Raw genomic sequence first — 19053 nt, forward strand, 5'->3', positions numbered from 1 at the left:
CAAGTATTGGCAAGTAAAGAATTTAAATTCACGTCTAGTTAGTGATTAGTTCTCGCAGTTGAAAGAAAAACGTAAAAATAATTAATAATCATGGATATTTCGGCCTTCAAAATTTCGTCATATTAAATTTTAAAGGCCGAAATATCCATGATTATTAATTATTTTTACGTTTTTCTTTCAACTGCGAGAACTAATCACTAACTAGACGTAAATTTAAATTCTTTACTTGCCAATACTTGTTTAGTTACCCAGATTAAAGCCGAAACAAAATGTATGAAAATGGACCTTGAGCTACCACCTTAAGTAAAGCTCGAGAGAATATTTACTGTGTTGCCATACTCCGATATTAAAATTAAACATTTCTCCGTCTTCCACCGCATGTCCAACATGGCCCCTGAAAATGACACAAAAGTACACGAAATAAAATACATGCGGTAAAATACGAAAAATGTTTAATTTTATAACATACATTATTATGATACATAAGGCATGGGATCTCTTATGGCCTACGTAGTAATTTTAAAAATTACATTTTATCTATAAAAACTAAATTCGGATATACCAATGGACGTTGTATGACGTCTATTACAATAAACTATCCCGACCTCTAACTAAGCCGTAACGGTCAGAATAAACCAATTAGAATAACTCATCTGTAAGCATGTCAAACGAACTTTATTCTGATTGGTCCATTTTCGCTATGAAACCGACCGTAGTGAGTAAGAACCTTTATAGGAAGTGGCCATAAAGTAGTTATAGTGTCTTTTCATCAAGGGCGTAGCTACCGCCGTATCAGCCGAACAGCGATACGGGGCCCCGCTTGACCCACACCTACATTAAACTAAACAAGCGTCCAAAAGTTCGCACTCTCCTGGAGGGCCCCCAACAAATGTAGATATAGGGCCCCTCTACAGCAAGTTACGCTACTGCTTTTCATGTTGAAACTTAGAGGAAGCAAGACAAAACATTGTAGAAGTTCACTACGCTTTAAAAAGAGTTTGTTAGTGCCGTTTACGTTGCATTTGTTAAACTTGATTACAACGCCCTCATCCGAACTTAGTTTTTAGATTTTGTTCCGAGTGAAACAGAATGCATACCCTTTCAATACACGCTAATATTTAAACTTGTTGAATACATTTGGCATACAATTGTCCAATCTTATTATTTTAACGTACAATGAAATGAGACGATTTACCGCAGTTTTTAATTAACGATTCAATCTTTTTTCCAATCCATCTCGAAAATATACCTATTAGAAAAGTTTGACATGCTTACAAATAACTTATTTTGATTGGTTCATTCTCGGGATCGAATCGAAGATTAAGTAAACTGCCGTCATAGGACTAGGCTTGGTTTTGCTGACATAATTCTTTTTTGAAATATTTTCGCATGTTTAATACAACGTATTTTCAGTTAGATGCGAACTGTGAACTGAAATTAATTTGCCTGTGATCAATATAATTTTGACATGCAGTTAACACAACTGGGACCTTATTCTTTACGACAATGTAAACTCGTATCACGACCGTGTTGCGTTATTTTCATGAAATTAGTGTGGAATGGTATTTTATATACCAATAGGGGACCGGCCTATGCTTGATTTTGTACATTATTCTATATGTAATGGCTTTTAATACGAAAAAGGAGCACGTCTGCGAAAACAGCATAAAAATTAGTTAAAAATGTGCGAGTAATTCATATTTAAAATATTGTGACGTGCAGAAGTGGGCATGATGTGGGGATATCGCTTCATCTCTTTCTTTCGCACGCGTCGTAATTCCCGATGACGTCACATGTGGATATTTTGTCTCTTTTCTGTTTCTTGTTAACTACCCTTTCCACCGAAATTCAAAGACTTATAACTTGTTGATTTTTTACCGGATTTTAATAATTCCTTTTGTGTTATAATTTATATAACGTAAATATTTGATAATAGTAAAGAACAAAAATGAGTCCGGTACCCTATTCCAATTGTTCAAACGCGATGAACTGCTTTACGTGGTTCAATCATGTTTTTACTAGAGCCTGGTAATATAAATATTCAAATTATTCCAAACGGTTACATGACGTGTTATGACGTCTTCATGACAAGAATCGGTAATATGTATAATAAAGACTACCACCCTTATCCATAAACATTATTTATTTAAGGACGGAGCATTGCTGTGATAAGTCTCTTTCTCAGCTTTGTTTATCCGTCAGCAAACTAGATTCAAGTTGTATCTCATATTAGCCAATCACAACGGCCGTATGTCTACGCACTGCGAAGGTTGCCATGTTATCAGCACTGAGAAACAGACTTGTTATCACAGCAATGCTCCGCCCTTAGATAAATAACGTTTATGAATAATGGGGTACATATTCACATCCGCTGTGTTGTGTTCATCTGCGTTGGCCACATTCAGTCTTACTTATAAACATTTTAGCATTAAAAGGTGCTAAAGAATTGCTTATATAGCTGTCAAAAAAATCACCGGTTTCCTAGTTTAAACCCTATTAAAAGGCAAGATGGCGGGTTTTGACTTACAGCTGATCGAGTAAATTTGTGTTTTAACTAAGCATAGCTTTGCGATTTTTTTATAAGTAAGACTGATTATGATTTTCGTCAGTGTAACAAAACTTTTAGCCGTCCCCATTTCATTGTCACATCAAAATATCTATACGAAATTTATACAACTATTGTTCGAGTATGGATACAAGTATTAGATATTAACAAAGTGACGTGATATGACGTCCTACAATGAAATCTCGTATTCTTTGACGTAATAACCCGCTGCTTGTTCCTTATATTATAAATGCTACTCCGTTGCTAATTGAGTATTTCTAAATTGTGATAGATACAATAATTGATTAATACGACAAAGACTACGAAATTGAAACTGTCATATAGTAAAAATTTATTGCCAAAGTACTGACTCCGCTTGCTGGTGCTAAAATATTCTAATGCCTAGACTAGATCTAGGACGATACATTCCGACACTAATAGCCATTCCTACCAAATGAAAAATGATTTCCAATGGAGGTATTGTTATGGTTAACAGTTACTTCTTTTTTATTTTACGCGCAAGGCAAAGTCGACACAATTATGCCGGCTGGGGAACTAGATATACACAGGCTGATTTCGAAACGCGTCACTTTTGAGCCACTATGGCGGGTTTTAAAACCTTGTGTACTATTAATAATAGTAATATTTCCCATTTACGGAATAAAATTTTGATAAAGCGGATATAGTACTTCGACGAATAATAAAAATTACGTTAAATACAGACATTAAATAACTCTATATCGCCAGTAGGACGTAGGTCACAGCAGTTCTTAAATACTTGCTAAATTTGAAGTTTGTGATTAGTATGAATTAACTAATTTATAAAACATAATTGTATTGAGTTTATATCTACACTTCGCGTTATAGAGATTGGAAAATATTCCAGTTGGTACAGTCAGCATAGGAACTATCACAATTCATTGGAAGATCACATTTATAAATCCTATAGATTTAAATTAAACTGATGTGAATAATTTACGCTGACTGTACCCGTGGCGAAAATACAACTTAACACATACAACTATCTTAATAATGTACAACTATTGAATATCTTAATACTAAAAATATAAATATACACATAGAAAAAATTGTGTATAAAAAAGTTTTTTTTTCTATTAATTTTGCTTTGAATTTAGTATACGAACAAACAGTATAGATCACTATACGTACCTATAAATATGTTACAGTCAAAGTATAAGGTCATAACACGATTAGACTGGACAAATTGCGAAATACCCACTTCGATATTGTTACAAAGAACGAGAAAATAAACAATCCAATAATAAAATCTTTAACACACCAATTGTTCGAAGCATTTATTTCGCAATTTGACCGATTATAAGTCGCGGAAAATTGCTAGTTACCTACTGGGTATTCAAACGTCATCACCAATGTGTCCAACAGTGGCGAAGGGTCCCATATGTAGAATCTAATTATCATTACAACGGTTTACAAACCGCATTCATGCATATACTAATATATTGTGTAGGATTCCCTTTCGAGGAATATCACCTTTCGTCACTGGTGACCAACCAAACCGCCCCATAGTCAGCCTGGCAGGTGACTAGCAATTGCGCGCGCAATATATTTACTAAAACGCAATTCCATACAATAACTTATCGCAACTGTTCATGCTTCGATTGAGTTCATCAATAATTTGGAGTCAATTTTACAAATCTCACATTCCCCGGGTCACAAAATAGTACATGTACATAATCATGCATTTCCGACCCATCTCAATATATGAAATATGGCTCAGTTTTGCATGATTTCTACTTGCATGTACATCCCAAAGATTAAGAAACGGTTAGATGTACGTTTCCTTATAATAATAAATATTGTTCCCCACAATGAGCACAGAAAATTCTGCATTCTCTCGCGTTTGTTTCACAATTTGCCAGTTTGTAACTGTTTTGGCTATTTAAGTTGCCATCTTTAGTTTTAAAATAATTAATGAACTTAGAATTGTTCATAAGTTTAACAGTAACTTGATTTTCTCTATAATAGGACTAATTTTATAGGTGTCCTTAAATTTGCATCTGTGATGCAGCCTCAAATAGATCGGACACCTTCAATTAGTTTGAAGTTATACTAGAAGAAACGAAATTGAAGTTACGTCGTTAATATTTACTAATTTGCGCTAAACCTGGGTCTTTTGGAGGATACAATCACTCCATAGCGTCTAATCATTCTTGATTGTGTCTTTATATACTTAACATCAATGTGACATATTGTTCTTAATATTAATTACTTTAAGCTGTATTTAAAGAGACTAATATATTCGTTGAAACAAATTTGACACTACAGGCTACAGCTGACAAAATTTAAGACTAGCCTGAAGTTAGTCACTTCACCTGTCTACCTAAGTGACTAATGATTAAATTAAGATCAAGATCAGATCAGGGACAATCTCACCAACAACCGAAAGACTAATGACTAATTTCAGGCTGGTAACAAATGCTTAGCCGACTATTGCAAGGTTCTGTTATATTTTTTTCCACAAATTGAATTATATATCACATGATTCTGTCTTTTTCAATAAAAAAAATCAATAATCCCGAAAGATAAACAAGAGGAAACCATAAATTGTCTTTTCAAACTTTATCAACAAAAAAAAAATATATATCAGACTTTGTCAGCCAATGAATCATTAGTAATATTTTGACGTTAGGCCATTTATACATGACAAAATCAGCATGATTTTTTATACCTTGTTTGGGTTGAATATGCTTTCAATAATTTCTTTCTTACTTTACAACTAAACAAAATAGCACGTTATGACTAGTTTTGCGCGCGATAACAACCGCTGGGAAATTTAGACATTCACCCATAAAAGGATTGCATAAAATAAATTATATATTTTCTCCTATAAGTGTCAATTGCACCAGCGCAATTCATGAATGCCTCGGTTAATTCATGGTTTTGTAGAGATAACTACGCCGTCATATAAAGGCCGCAATATTTTTTTATATTTTTCCACGTGACGTCAGAAAAATATAATATGGACGTCATATGACGTCACAGCCACTCTACAAAACCGATTATCAGGCAATTCAAATATAATACATATATAAGCATAATTTTCCGATTTAATTATTTTGCTTTTATCTTTACATATTATAAAATAAAACGACAAATTGTGGAACAACGTCAAGAAACACACAGTTCGATGGGAAAAGTCAATGGATGGAACTATTTACGTTTTTGTTACACTTATGCTGCTTATTGTTATGGCACTGCTACCTCTTGAGAAAGCCCTTTGTGCCGTCTGGCCCTCGCGGCGTGCGGATGACGAGCACGCCGCGCGGCGGCGGGGAGGGGAACACGCCCGCCGCCGTCGCGCCGGGGGGCAAACGCACCAGGACCTTGCGATCCTTACCTTTGGCTTCGTTATTCTTCTTACCGCTATTTGAATTGTCATTAATCTGGTTGGCTTGCAGCTTGTCCTGCAACCGGCTTAGGCTGTAAACAAGAAACAATTTCTACATGCATTAATTGTATAAACGTACTACGGGCTAAGTGCGGAAAAAGGAGCCCCTCAACACAGAACATAGAATATGTATAAACGTACAATGACGTCATGTTTTATTTTTGAATTTTCGTAAGTTGGTAAACCGCACGAAATATCCATGGACGTAAAACAATGACGCCACGTATATAGACAGGAATCGAAGACGAGCTAACTGTAATTGCTCTGTTAACTTGTGCTAATCATCTTAGTACATTATGCCTAGAAATATAAATGCTCATATCAATGTAATTTGAATAACAACGTTTTGCATTTTTCAGTCCGAAAATATATTGTTGCCCCTATTGTAATGTAATGTTATGCAGCACACTCGTACACTGCACTTGATGTGTGTGTCAGGAGTCTAATATTCATATCTAGTTCAAGTGGTGACCGTACTTAATGCGAGGATCTAGGCGACACTGCTATGTGTATTGGGGGCGTTTGGAGTGTTCTACCAAGGTATCCCCTGCCTGTGGTAAAAGGCGACTAATAGGACCATCGGGGGGTCGCGGGCAAGCGGCACGGAGCCGTCTGCCGTTGGGCTTCTGTGGTAAGACGGGCTGCTCTAGGCGGCACAGCGCAAGGGCGGCTGCGGGCGAGAACTGGCCACTTTCATCGGAGAAAAGCCGTCTCTAATGTGCCGAACAGGGCCGCCGTGGAGTTTTAATTGGTTTGCCCTGCCTATGGTACAGCCAGGGTTAGGAACTCAGCCCGGAGGTCACCTGTTGGAACCATCAAATCCGGTTGGCTCAACATAGTCGTAAAGCATGGTGACCAAAACATCATTCTGAGTGGCAGATAGTTATGAACCCGATGTCTCTAATTGAAAAATGAAGAAGGGTAATCTTTTTCTTAGTACACCGACAAGCGTGAGCCTCTAGGCTGTTGCACCATTCGCCACTCTCTAACTCTGTCACTATCTAATTAATTTGTGAAAGCATATTCGATTTAATCGTAGTCGTAATTACTGGTACACGTGTGTACCTAGTAACGAAAAAATTTGTGATTTTGGTATTTTGTGAACTAGATTTGCAATATTGTTAGAATTCGTGTCTAAATTTAGAACCGAACGAGTTCATAAATTTATTCTGCAATTCAAATGGATAAAATTAAAATGCCCATAATTACGAAATAGATATTTCACTACCTAATAAAATGTTCATTCGGATGCTATCAGTGCCTAGTCTTTTAATTATTTTTTGTCAGTCCCGGTTTCAAAGATTAGATCAACTTACTCAACGACAGCTTTACAGGGACCTACCAGAGTAATAAAGACTTTATTGAATACATTAGTGATCTGTTTAATACTTTACTGTAGTTATATGTTATTATTAACTTAATCAGTGTATTTGGTTTAGCCGTTCTAATTGAAATAAATAAATAAAAAAAATATTGTATTGTGAAAAACTTTTTTCAACACATATGGAGCTCACTTTTACATAGAAAATTCAACTAATAAAAGCTAGTGTCACATAATTATACAGCTATTATATAAAAAAAACTTTTGATGAACATTTGTATATATCTTTTGGCAAATCTATTTCTGTTTACCTTGGACTTCGAACTGATTAATTGAAATTCTCTGAGAGTTATACTTTGAATAACAGATTGGTATTTTACTTTCCATTGTTACAGTAATTGTGAAACATTAATTATACTAATATTTATCTATACATCTACACTTTAATAAAAAGCTGAAGACTTTGTTTGTTTGTTTGAATATGCTAGTCTCAGAAACTACTGGTTCGAATTGAACAATTATTTTAGTGTTGGGCAGCCCATCTATCGAAGAAGACTATACACTATGTAACATCACGCTATGACCAATAGGAGCAAAGCATCAATGGAAAATGGTGGAAAAAAAAGATAAAAAAGTTCCTTTTGAGAGCTTCCATTGCGTGCACTGCGTAAACTGTTAAAGTTACGCAACAATATGTATGGCGGAATAAAATAATTTCGCTCAGAGTTCTAATTATATAAAATAAAACAAACTCCCCAGCCGCATCTGTCGGTCTGTTTGAACGCGATAAAATCAATAACTAACCAATGGATTTCGATGAAATTCGGTATGGACATAGTTAAAGACCATGGGAAGGACACAGGCTTTCTATACCGGCAACATATATAGCGGAACTTTTGTTCCGGAAGATTTTATTTACGCGGGCGAAACCGCGCTTAATAGCTAGTTATGTATAAACAGATATACACTTTCTTTCACACATTTTCTATAACAGGAAAATATAAATCGATATTACACATATATGTATAGTTCATTAATTAGTAGAGGCCCATGGCCAGCAGTAATACAGAACTGATATTATTATTATTTAATCTTTTAAATATGCAGAAAAAAAATAATTTAATCAAAGTATGTGCTGTTAACTATCTTGCATACAACATACCTAACAATTGATACATAGACCAAGAACTTTCAATATCAATACATAATTAAATAAACAGCTACATGTTATGTTTACCAAACTGAACTCTGTTTTTATTGTGCAACCATTTAAATACAAATTAGTCATCCAAATGCATACTTACAAAAACAAACAAGTTGTAGACATAATCCTAGCCAAAAAAATCAAATGATTCATCAAACATGTTATAAATTAATAATTTATGTAATAGTTATTATAATATCCTTTTATAGGCATGATTTGCAGGTCGAAGGAGGACTTTTAATTTCTGGTACCTTTTTGTCTGTGCAAAATCTATTTTTTAACAATATCCAAACATCTATGTAATCAAATAATAGATCTATTTATCAAAATATTATAAAACTGTCGCTTTTTCATGCTTTAATATTGGAAATAAATGAATAACTTAAGCTTTGAAAATATGTAACTTTCCTTTTTTCTTTGGATAAACATCAACAAGTTTTTTGACAATATGATATAAAATAATTTTAGTAAAACATATTTGTAATATATCAGAGCTATTACAGTCAATTAAAATATGTGAAAGGTTTATGCAACTTACTAGTGCAGTGTGGGTTTTCTAAAACAATGAATGCCTAAAAACATGGAATTGTATTTTTTCTAACCACACATGCTTGCCTTTTACCTCTGTGCCACATACTCAATGTATAAAATTAGGTTAGTATTATTTTTTTATGATTGACTAGCTATGCCCGCGGCTTTGCCCACGTGGAAAGCAGTGTGTCACAAAGTTTTTCCCACGTGAATTCCGACCCACACAATTTTATACAACTATGCAACCTCTTCAATAGTAATCATTACATTTAAATAAATTTACATAAAACCGTAATAACCTAAACCTTCCTCAAGAATTGCGCTTTCTTTTAGTAAAAACTGTACAGAAATTCGTTTAGAAGATTTTGAGAAAATCGGACACATACAAACAGAGAGCTTTTGGAGACTTTGTTTTATAATAGGTATAGATTAATTAATTCCCATGATGTTAAAACTGTCAGTGATTCATTTGTAAATAAACTAACTATAATGATTTCTTATGTGTATGCAAATGTTAGACATTGAATTATAACATAATTATTAACTATTGATTCCGCCCTGTGACATAAAGGCTACAAAATCTTCAAAACATTGGGGCAAAATTATAACATAAAATAAATTAAATCTGAAAAATATTTATATTTCAACAACTATACTTTGCAAAATTTACTATGAGCCCTATGACAGTTGTCATTTAAATCAAACCTATAAAGTTTCATATTTTTTTAGAATTTATGCATTAAATATCATACTTTATTATTGGTACTGCTGTAAAAGTAATATTCCTTACTCATAAATTATATTTATATTTATAATAATTACAAGTTATCAGTTTAGCAAACAAAATAAATAGAATAAAGTACCACAATGTCAAAATGACCCTGTATATTGTTACCCTTCACGACTGATTCATTAGAGTAAAAATATTACATGATATATTTATTATTTATATACATAGTTATAGATCCCTTATGTGAATATGAAAAATATTGACTTGGCACCAACCAAACACCTAATCATACTTAATATTTTTGGAGTATACTGAATAAATCAAGTAAGTATTAGTTACAGCTCTAAAATCTACTGCCAAAATGAAGACCAATGAGTCTGGGGTCAGAAAATAATTTACAAGGGACAAAGTATCTACAGATAAAAGCAAGATACAAATTATGATGAAAGCACACATCACAGAACACCAGGGACAGTTAAAAATAAAACAAATCAACACAGAATTTGAATTTTAGAAATAACTTTACATTTGCTACAAACCCAAGTAGTTTTGATAAATACACTTCAACTACAATAAGTTCATTAATCATTACAATGTAAACACTAATTGTATTTAAATGGAGCGTCTCAAATGCCGCCTATTGTGTCCAGTGGAAAGGCCTCCAATCGCCTGGCTGGTTTATATTGAATTTTCAATACAATGTTATGTAAACCATGTCTAGTTGTTTACTAATGCCTATAAATGAAATATCACTCACTTGTCGTCGATGACGTCCTCGGGGCTGCGGGCTTCGCCCAGGATCCTCAGCCGGGCCTCTTCGTACTCTTTTTGTCTCTGTTCAAGCGTTTTGACAGGACGAGCGCGGCTTTCGCCATTGAGTTGCCCGCTGCCTGACGACGACGGCCTTTTCAAGATACGGATGGCGGGCTCCGGCATAATGCACTGTGACCCGATACACGCGTTCTCTTCAACCGTAACCTTGCAACCTTTTAGTAAAATTTTCGCTGGCGCGTTTGCACTCTGACAGTCACTGTTCAACCTAATCTTGTGGTCCAGCTGAAATACAGAAATATACGTGTATATAACTAAATGGGCTTCGCCGCCCGGGCGGACAACTGTTGGGTGTATCACTTGCAGTTACACTTACGCCAATTTCGTCCATATCCTCCCAACTTTCACATACGTCAACTTCATCTTGGGCCGCCATGTTGACTGACTGCTTGACATTGCCACATTTAAAATTATGAAAAATATAATACGTAACTGGTTAGCCCTCGTCTGCATTGCTATTAACTTTATTGTCTGTGATACAAGCGAGTTTTGTTACATTCTGTGTGTATCATTGTTTGTAATCTATGCCGCAAAAGTGACAGCATATTGTTTTGACTTTTGATCAAAAACGTGAATTTATTGTAATAGTTTTCATCTGTTAATACACAATACAATATTATGCATATCGTTCATATAACAGGTAATACATATTGGCTTGGTAAATTTATCTCATACAGTATTCTACATCCTTTAGGTTTCGAGTGTATAACACTTAGCATTTTATAGGTTATGCTTTCATGCCCTATTTTGTGTTTTTCAGACTAAACTAGAAGATGGCTTTTCAATCAACATTTTCGTCGCTGTCGCGGCTACCGACGGTAGAGCCGGATTCCCTTGAATTCCTGATGTTTTCAGATGAACACATAAGAAAATTGAGTGTTGCAAAAATTACCCACATACAGTCATTCGATTCTATCGGAAACGCCACGAAGGGTGGGTTATATGATTCCGCACTCGGTCCACTGAGAGACAGAAACGACAACTGTGAAACATGTAACAAGCCTTTATTGCATTGTCCCGGACATTTTGGACACATAGAACTACCTCTGGTTGTAGTAAATCCATTATTTATAAAAAATATATACACCCTATTCCGTATAAGTTGCTTGAAATGCTTCAAGATACAGCTAAATGATAGGCTTAAATTTATTCTAAAACTTCAACTTGACTTAATTGATGCTGGCCATGTAACTGCTGCATTGGATTTAGAAAATTTTGTGGGAGACATAATGGAGGGTAAAAAAGATTCAGAAAAACCACACAAAATAATACGAAAATATCAAAAGCTTCTAAAGAAGAGAGATGGCATTGTAGAAACCTTCCATAATAAGAATGTAGATAGGATAAGATCGAGGATACTAAATGGGTACTTCAGAACAATGAATGTGGCCAAAAAATGCATATTTTGTAATTGTAAGCTAATCAAAGTTACAACTTCAGAGAATAAAATCATGTACAATCTCGCCACAGAAGGTAATACAAAAGGAATCAAAATCTTAATGCCTGACGAGATTAAAAGACATTGCACAGCTATTGCTGAGAATAATGATGATTTACTGCAATACTTCTTCCCGGTCCTTAGACATACTGAAACTAATCCTGTCTCTGACATGTTTTTCATGGAACTCATACCAGTTTTACCACCTTGTGTTCGACCATGCAATGTAATGAGAGGGGAATTAATTGAGCATCCACAAACCAATGTATACAAAGGAGTTTTACTTCATTCATACTCTGCAAGAGCTGTCTTGCAAGTTCTGGCAGCACCAGATCAGCAAAAAGCTGTTGATCGTCTTGAGCAACTACCAAGACAGGCTTATGAGGCTGTGAATGGTAAAACAGCAGCTGAAAAACTGCATGTTGTGTGGCAAGATTTGCAGAAAAGTGTCAACAATTTACTTAGTTGTGAAGGTACTGGAAACAACAGTCAGGGTTTAAAACAGATATTGGAGAAGAAAACAGGCTTAATAAGAATGCATATGATGGGCAAAAGAGTTAACTTTGCTGCCAGATCTGTCATCACACCTGATCCAAATGTTGATATTGATGAGATTGGTATGCCTGACGTATTTGCGAAAAAGCTTACCTACCCAGTCCCTGTAACTGAATGGAATGTTGATGAATTGAGGAAAATGGTAATAAATGGACCTAATGTACATCCAGGAGCTGAGAAATTGGAAGTAAAAAATGGGAGAATAATTCGCATCCCACCAGATTCAATTGTAAAGCGTAAAAGTCTCGCCAAAAGGTTGTTAACTCCTGATGGATATAAGACTTCTGAACTCAAAATTGTGCATCGGCATCTAGTTAATGGAGACATACTGATTCTCAATCGACAGCCATCACTTCACAAACCTAGTATGATGGCACACAGGGCGAGAATTCTGAAAGGTGAAAAAACTCTAAGATTGCATTATGCTAACTGCAAATCTTATAATGCTGACTTTGATGGTGATGAAATGAATGCCCATTTTCCACAAAATGAATTAGCCAGGAGTGAAGCATACAACATTATGTCCGTCAGGAAACAATACCTTGTCCCAAAGGATGGTACACCGCTAAGTGGGCTCATTCAAGATCATGTTATTTCTGGAGTGAGGATGTCCTTAAGAGGAACATTTTATACAAAATCTGATTACCAACAACTTGTATTCCAGGCTTTAGCAAACCATAGAGGAAAAATCAAGTTATTACCACCAACAATTCTTAAACCAGTTGTGCTTTGGTCTGGAAAGCAAGTTCTGTCAACTATTATAATAAACACCATTCCCAAAGGAAAACCTCTCCTTTCATTGACTGGCAAAGCTAAGATTAGCTCAAAAGCGTGGCAATGTGAGCCGCCACGCACATGGAAGGCCGGGGGAACGGTATTCTCTGATCCAAATACTATGACAGAAGCAGAAGTTGTTATTAGAAAAGGAGAACTTCTGAGTGGTGTACTGGATAAAACACATTATGGTGCGACACCTTACGGTTTGGTACATTGCATGTACGAATTGTATGGTGGTGACAGTTCCAGTGCATTGCTCAGTTCATTTTCAAAAGTCTTTACATTTTACCTTCAGTGGATTGGATTCACTCTCGGGGTCAAAGACATTCTTGTTGTAGACGAGGCGAACAAGAAAAGAGATGAATTCATACGTTCGGTTCGAAATGCGGGGAAGGGTGCCGCCGTCAAAAGCACTGAACTTCCAGAAGATGTTGATGATGGAATGTTAAAGGACACAATCGCGGAAATGTGTGCTAAAGATCCAAAGTTTCGGACGAGTTTGGATAGACAATACAAAAACATGCTTGACACTTTCACAAATAACATAAACAAGGTCTGTTTATCAGAAGGTTTATTGGAAAAATTTCCAGATAACAATCTTCAGTTGATGGTCCAGTCTGGTGCTAAAGGATCTACTGTAAACACTATGCAGATCTCCTGTTTGCTTGGGCAAATTGAATTAGAAGGTAAAAGGCCCCCACTTATGATATCAGGTAGATCTTTGCCCAGTTTCCCTCCTTACGACGTCTCGCCACGAGCCGGAGGGTTTATCGATGGACGTTTTATGACAGGAATTCAGCCGCAAGAGTTTTTCTTCCACTGCATGGCTGGACGTGAAGGTCTTATTGATACCGCCGTTAAAACCAGTCGTTCAGGTTACTTACAGAGGTGCTTGATCAAACATTTGGAAAGTCTGATGGTTGCGTATGACCATACAGTAAGAGATGCGGATAATAGCGTCATTCAATTTGCTTATGGTGAAGATGGGTTAGACGTATTAAAGTGCCAATATCTCAAACAGGGCCAGTTTGAATTCTTAGATAAAAATTCAGATGCTGTCGTAAGCAAGGGAGTACTTAAGAAACTTAAAGAAGGCCTGGACGCTAAATCTATTGCTAAATTACAAAAATCTCTAAAGAAATGGAAGAAGAGAAATGGCAGCCCATTCCAAAAAACAAGGGTTAGTGGATTTACCCAGTTTTCTGCTTTAGCCAAGAAAGATATAGAGCTAGACGATATGCCAACAGATAAAACAAGAGATCCATTTTATTGGGAACTAGAAAAGCAATGGAGATCTTTGGATGAAGAAGAGAAATCTCAATACGTATTAAAAAAATGTCCCGAACCAATACCCAGCAAAATGTCTCCTGAATACAAACTGGGTGTAATAAACGAACAATTACAGGATCTTATTGATAACTACTTGAAAACTAGAAAAATAAGTGAATATGAATACTGTACCGATAGTGATAAATTCGCCGAAGTGATGAGCGCAAAATTCTTAGAATCGATGGCAGCCCCAGGAGAGCCCGTGGGATTGTTAGCGGCTCAGTCGATCGGAGAGCCCTCCACTCAGATGACACTGAACACCTTCCACTTCGCCGGTCGTGGTGACATGAACGTCACCCTTGGTATCCCTCGTCTGCGAGAAATCCTCATGACTGCGTCGGCGAAATTAAAGACACCCAGTATGGACATACCGTTCCTAGACCTGCCAAACTTAAATAAGAAGGCCGAACGTCTTCGGCAGAAGCTAAATAGAGTTACGGTAGCTGATGTTCTGGAAAAGATCGATGTGCAGTGCCAGATAGTAATCAATCCAGAGAGGCAGTTAAAGACGACGATGCGTTTCACGTTCTTACCACACTCTCAATACAAGTCGCAGTATGCGGTAAAGCCGGCCCAGATCATAAATCACATGCAGAAGAAGTTCTTTGATGAGATGTTTGCGGTAGTGAGGAAGCAGGCTAAGACCACCTGCGGTGTGGTATGGGCGACGGAGCAGAAGAAGCAACGGTCCCGCGCAAATGATGACGATGAGACCGAGGACACGCCTGAGCTGCCCGAACCGGCTGATAAGGGGGACGCAGATAGTTCTGATGACGAAGCACCTAACGAAGATGATGACAATACCGCGGTGAGTTTTATATTAAGTTCTGTAGATGGTAGATATGTGTAGTCAGTATTCACTGTGACTGTTTCTGCCGTTAAGTAGTTTGTGCTAGTATTGTTTTAGGTTGAAGTACATTGTAGTATAATTGCTAAGCATTGTGAGACTTATCAATTATAATCATCCAATGTCTCAGGGTAACCAGTGCAGTGCAGTGCGTCGATGTGTTTGTGAATGACTTGTTCACCTTGTCGTTCAGTAAAAAAAATAATAATTTACTAGCCACATAGGCGAACATTGTCGCACGTATGCTGGCATACGTGATGATTATGATACATGATAATAATGTTAACTGGATACCTCTCCTTTGAGGGTGGTTCACTTTTTTACTATTTTATATGCATTAATATTTTTAATATATATAAAAATGAACTTTCAAATAAAAAGATAATTATAATTAAGAATTAATGATATAAAAAACAATATAATCTCGTTATCTTTCGGAGTATTGTTAGGTTTCAATGAACTTGGGCTCATTTTGTTTTGTACATAATTTTACATGGGAGGACTATTTAAATAATAATAAAGTTGTCTAAAATGAAATCAATTTTAGTATTCAGTTAGTCTCAATCAATCAATGAATTATTCCAGGCGAAAATCCGCAACAAGAGGACCGAAGAACAAGAGTACGAAGATCCAGAATCCGAAGAAGAGGAGAAATCAGATGACGAAGCGGAACTCGTCGACGACCAAGCGAAAGAGACGGACTTAGACGAGTCGAAGGACGTAGACCCAGACTCCAGCAAAATCATGTCCAACGTCGTGGAAAGTCTTAAAAGCGCCACCAATTACACCTTCGATACCAAAAAACACCAGTGGTGCGAACTCACTGTGCTGTTCCCAATATCATTCCTCAGAGTCGATCTATCACAAGCTTTGCGGGAAGCAGCTGCCAAATCAGTCGTACACGAAATAAAGAACATCAAACGAGCCATAACCAACAAGGAGAAGAATGTCCTATTCCTCAGAACTGAAGGAATAAATATATTGCAAATGTTCAAGTATAATAATCTGTTGGATCTAAATAAACTTTACAGTAACGATATACACGCCATAGCCAACACTTACGGCATAGAAGCGGCCAATAAAGTGATAATAAAGGAAATTCAGAACGTGTTCAACGTCTATGGTATTACCGTAGACCCGAGACACTTAACCCTTATAGCTGACTACATGACCTATAATGGGATATTTGAGCCCATGAGCCGTAAAGGAATGGAGGCGTCGTCTTCGCCGCTTCAGCAGATGTCCTTCGAATCGTCGCTTATATTCCTAAGGGATGCGGTAATGAATTCCAAGAAGGATAATCTGCGGTCGGCCTCCAGTTGTCTTATGATAGGGCAGCCTTGCCGCAGCGGCACTGGCATGTTCGACGTGCAACTCAACAAATTTGCGTGTGATGTTAAATCTATCAAAACTTAGTTCAAGTTGTGACTTGTGACTATATATTTTATTCTATAGTTAAGAATATTGTAAGATTATAGACAAATCAAGCATTTTTCCTTGTAAAATGTAATCAAAACCATTGTTTTTGAAATAAAACTACAGAATGTTTTTGAAAATTATTTTTGTATATCTCCTACCATACGGCCAGAGCATACAAAAACAATTTAGGTTTTATTGTAACTGTGTTGCAGACAGCCGATGCGTTTTACACATCGGGAATACTTCGGAACTTTGTACTCCTATTTAAAGGCACGAGATATCTTGTCACAGACGTTCGTTTATAAAATATTATGTAAACAATCAACAAATATTCCTTTATGTATTAGAAAGCTGAAAACTACTCAATACAAACGTATAACCTTTCAAAAATCAAAAAGAGAAGTTTCATTCCGTTTTTGTTTTTTAAATATGGCTGCTCTTTTGCCGTTAAAAACTTCCCTCTCAATTTATGTCTGGTTAACGAAAAGCTTATATTACAATTAATCTTAGAATGATCACATTAGCTCCTGGGCGTGCAACGTCACAAGACGTCGCATACATACAAACTAAATCCATAAATAGTTAATTACAATTATCTTACAAAGAAAGTAATTATAAATTCCTTAATTAAAAAAACAACATTCGCTTTGAGCGAACTATGAATGATTTTAAATATAATCAAAATTCACAACACAACATTACCGTTTTGGCACTAAACTCTTGACATAGACTAAGATAAACAGCTCGAGTTGATTTTATATTTGTACAGGTCAAACTACTTGAAAATGTATTTGGAAAAAATTAAATCTTAGTCTATGACAAGTTTAGTGTGAACTATGGACAGCCCTTATCAAATCTTGTTTCCTAACACATATTCGAGTTTCTGCAGAATAGAGGTCGTATAAAATGCTTTAATGGCACGATTAATTTAGTGTGCAATCATTATCCATGAAAATTTAAAAAATGTAAGGTCACTGGACAGGACGGTAACATTAGGTTTTACAAAACGTTTTATATTTGGACCCGATAACACTACCCCCTTTCATGCGTCTCCATTAACATCAAGCTATAAAATATTATTAACAATACTTGTATGGTAATTTAAATTAATTTAATAAATATCAAAGATAAAAGTTGACCGTTTGCGAGTTCTTATTTTGTGTTTTATGATACACACAAGATATTATCACAGCCCTATTGATGTGCGTCTTTAACGTATTTCTCACAAGACAAAATACTATAGACAACAAGATGAAAGACTGCACGAGTTGAAGTCAAAATTTGAAAGATAATATCGGAAATTAATAAACGAAGTATTAAAATCAACAAAAAATAAACTAAAATTAAATCTTATTGTTAAAATTACAGTCTCACTTAACATTACAAAACTCACAAACGATGAATGCGCTGCGCAAACACAACTGCCGCCATTTTTATAAAATAAGCGGGAATAATACTATTTTTTAAAAAGAGAACACACGTTAGACGCGCTCATAATGCTTTATCCAGTTGTATTCAGCCAGCGCGTTGGAGTCAACTTTTGAACTTTATTGCGCGGTTTCGGCTTGATTCGGATTCTTGGCAGCTTTCCTCTCTTGTTTTTCGGCTTTCTTAGCGGCCGCCTTTTTCGCGTTTGCCTCGTCGTTGGCGGGGTTGTCCCAGTCTTGCCTTCTGCCGGTAGCGAAGATGTTGTAGAATGTGGCGCAGAATATGTACACTCCACCGGCTATGTAGAATACTTTTCTCCATTGGGTTTGAGTTGGCTGAAACGAAAAATATATTGTTATGTAACTACTACGAGAAATAAAGAGCATCGTCTAAATTGAAATAAAATAAAGGTAAAGATACACACCCTGCCCTCAATGATGTATCCAGCGACGATGGGAGCGAGTAGACCGGTCAGGTTGGCGAGGCAGTTGGTGAACGCCATCAGGATGCCGGCGAAACGAGGCGAGATGTCCAAGTGGTTAACCTGTAAACGAAAAAGGAAATGTACAATTCCTTTTATGCTAATTTAACTCTGTTCCAGTAGACCAAGATCTATGTTATTGAAGATTTTACCATTACACTTGGGCTAACTTTAAAGGTGTTTCCTA

At 36.1% G+C, this 19053-nt stretch overlaps 3 protein-coding genes across 4 annotated transcripts in view; 1 reads left to right on the forward strand and 2 right to left on the reverse strand.

Moving 5' to 3' along the window:
* Positions 1-435: 435 nt before the first annotated feature.
* LOC115442807 (SUZ domain-containing protein 1) lies at positions 436-11042 on the reverse strand. Its single transcript, XM_030167974.2, has 3 exons — positions 10909-11042; positions 10519-10817; positions 436-6007 (listed from the first exon to the last, which is right to left on the reverse strand). The coding sequence occupies exons 1-3, from the start codon at positions 10966-10968 to the stop codon at positions 5785-5787; spliced, it is 582 nt and encodes a 193-aa protein (XP_030023834.1). The 5' UTR covers positions 10969-11042; the 3' UTR covers positions 436-5784.
* LOC115442805 (DNA-directed RNA polymerase I subunit RPA1) lies at positions 11018-17094 on the forward strand. Its single transcript, XM_030167970.2, has 3 exons — positions 11018-11232; positions 11353-15499; positions 16124-17094. Exons 2-3 carry the CDS (start codon positions 11366-11368, stop codon positions 16952-16954), a joined length of 4965 nt encoding a protein of 1654 aa, XP_030023830.2. The 5' UTR covers positions 11018-11232; positions 11353-11365; the 3' UTR covers positions 16955-17094.
* Positions 17083-19053, reverse strand: part of LOC115442806 (putative inorganic phosphate cotransporter) — a 69458-nt gene continuing 67487 nt past the window's right edge. For both annotated transcript variants that reach the window (XM_030167973.2, XM_030167971.2), the window contains exons 10-11: positions 18810-18929; positions 17083-18720 (exon numbers count right to left, since the gene is read on the reverse strand). In XM_030167973.2, coding sequence (XP_030023833.2) covers positions 18505-18720; positions 18810-18929 — 336 coding nt within the window. In that variant the 3' untranslated portion in view covers positions 17083-18504. The remainder of the gene's footprint in view (positions 18721-18809; positions 18930-19053) is intronic.

Source organism: Manduca sexta, chromosome 14, assembly GCF_014839805.1.
Source record: "Manduca sexta isolate Smith_Timp_Sample1 chromosome 14, JHU_Msex_v1.0, whole genome shotgun sequence".
Taxonomy (NCBI): domain Eukaryota; kingdom Metazoa; phylum Arthropoda; class Insecta; order Lepidoptera; family Sphingidae; genus Manduca; species Manduca sexta.

What these genes read in the sequence shown, in the direction of transcription:
- LOC115442807 (XM_030167974.2), bottom strand. Translation starts at nt 10,968, where the DNA reads ATGGCGGCCCAAGATGAAGTTGACGTATGTGAAAGTTGGGAGGATATG. An exon ending in AGGATATGGACGAAATTGGC is followed by an intron (nt 10,818 to 10,908) that starts GTAAGTGTAACT and finishes TCTGTATTTCAG; the next exon opens with CTGGACCACAAGATTAGGTT. An exon ending in GAGGACGTCATCGACGACAA is followed by an intron (nt 6,008 to 10,518) that starts GTGAGTGATATT and finishes TCTTGTTTACAG; the next exon opens with CCTAAGCCGGTTGCAGGACA.
- LOC115442805 (XM_030167970.2), top strand. Translation starts at nt 11,366, where the DNA reads ATGGCTTTTCAATCAACATTTTCGTCGCTGTCGCGGCTACCGACGGTA. An exon ending in AAGATGATGACAATACCGCG is followed by an intron (nt 15,500 to 16,123) that starts GTGAGTTTTATA and finishes GAATTATTCCAG; the next exon opens with GCGAAAATCCGCAACAAGAG.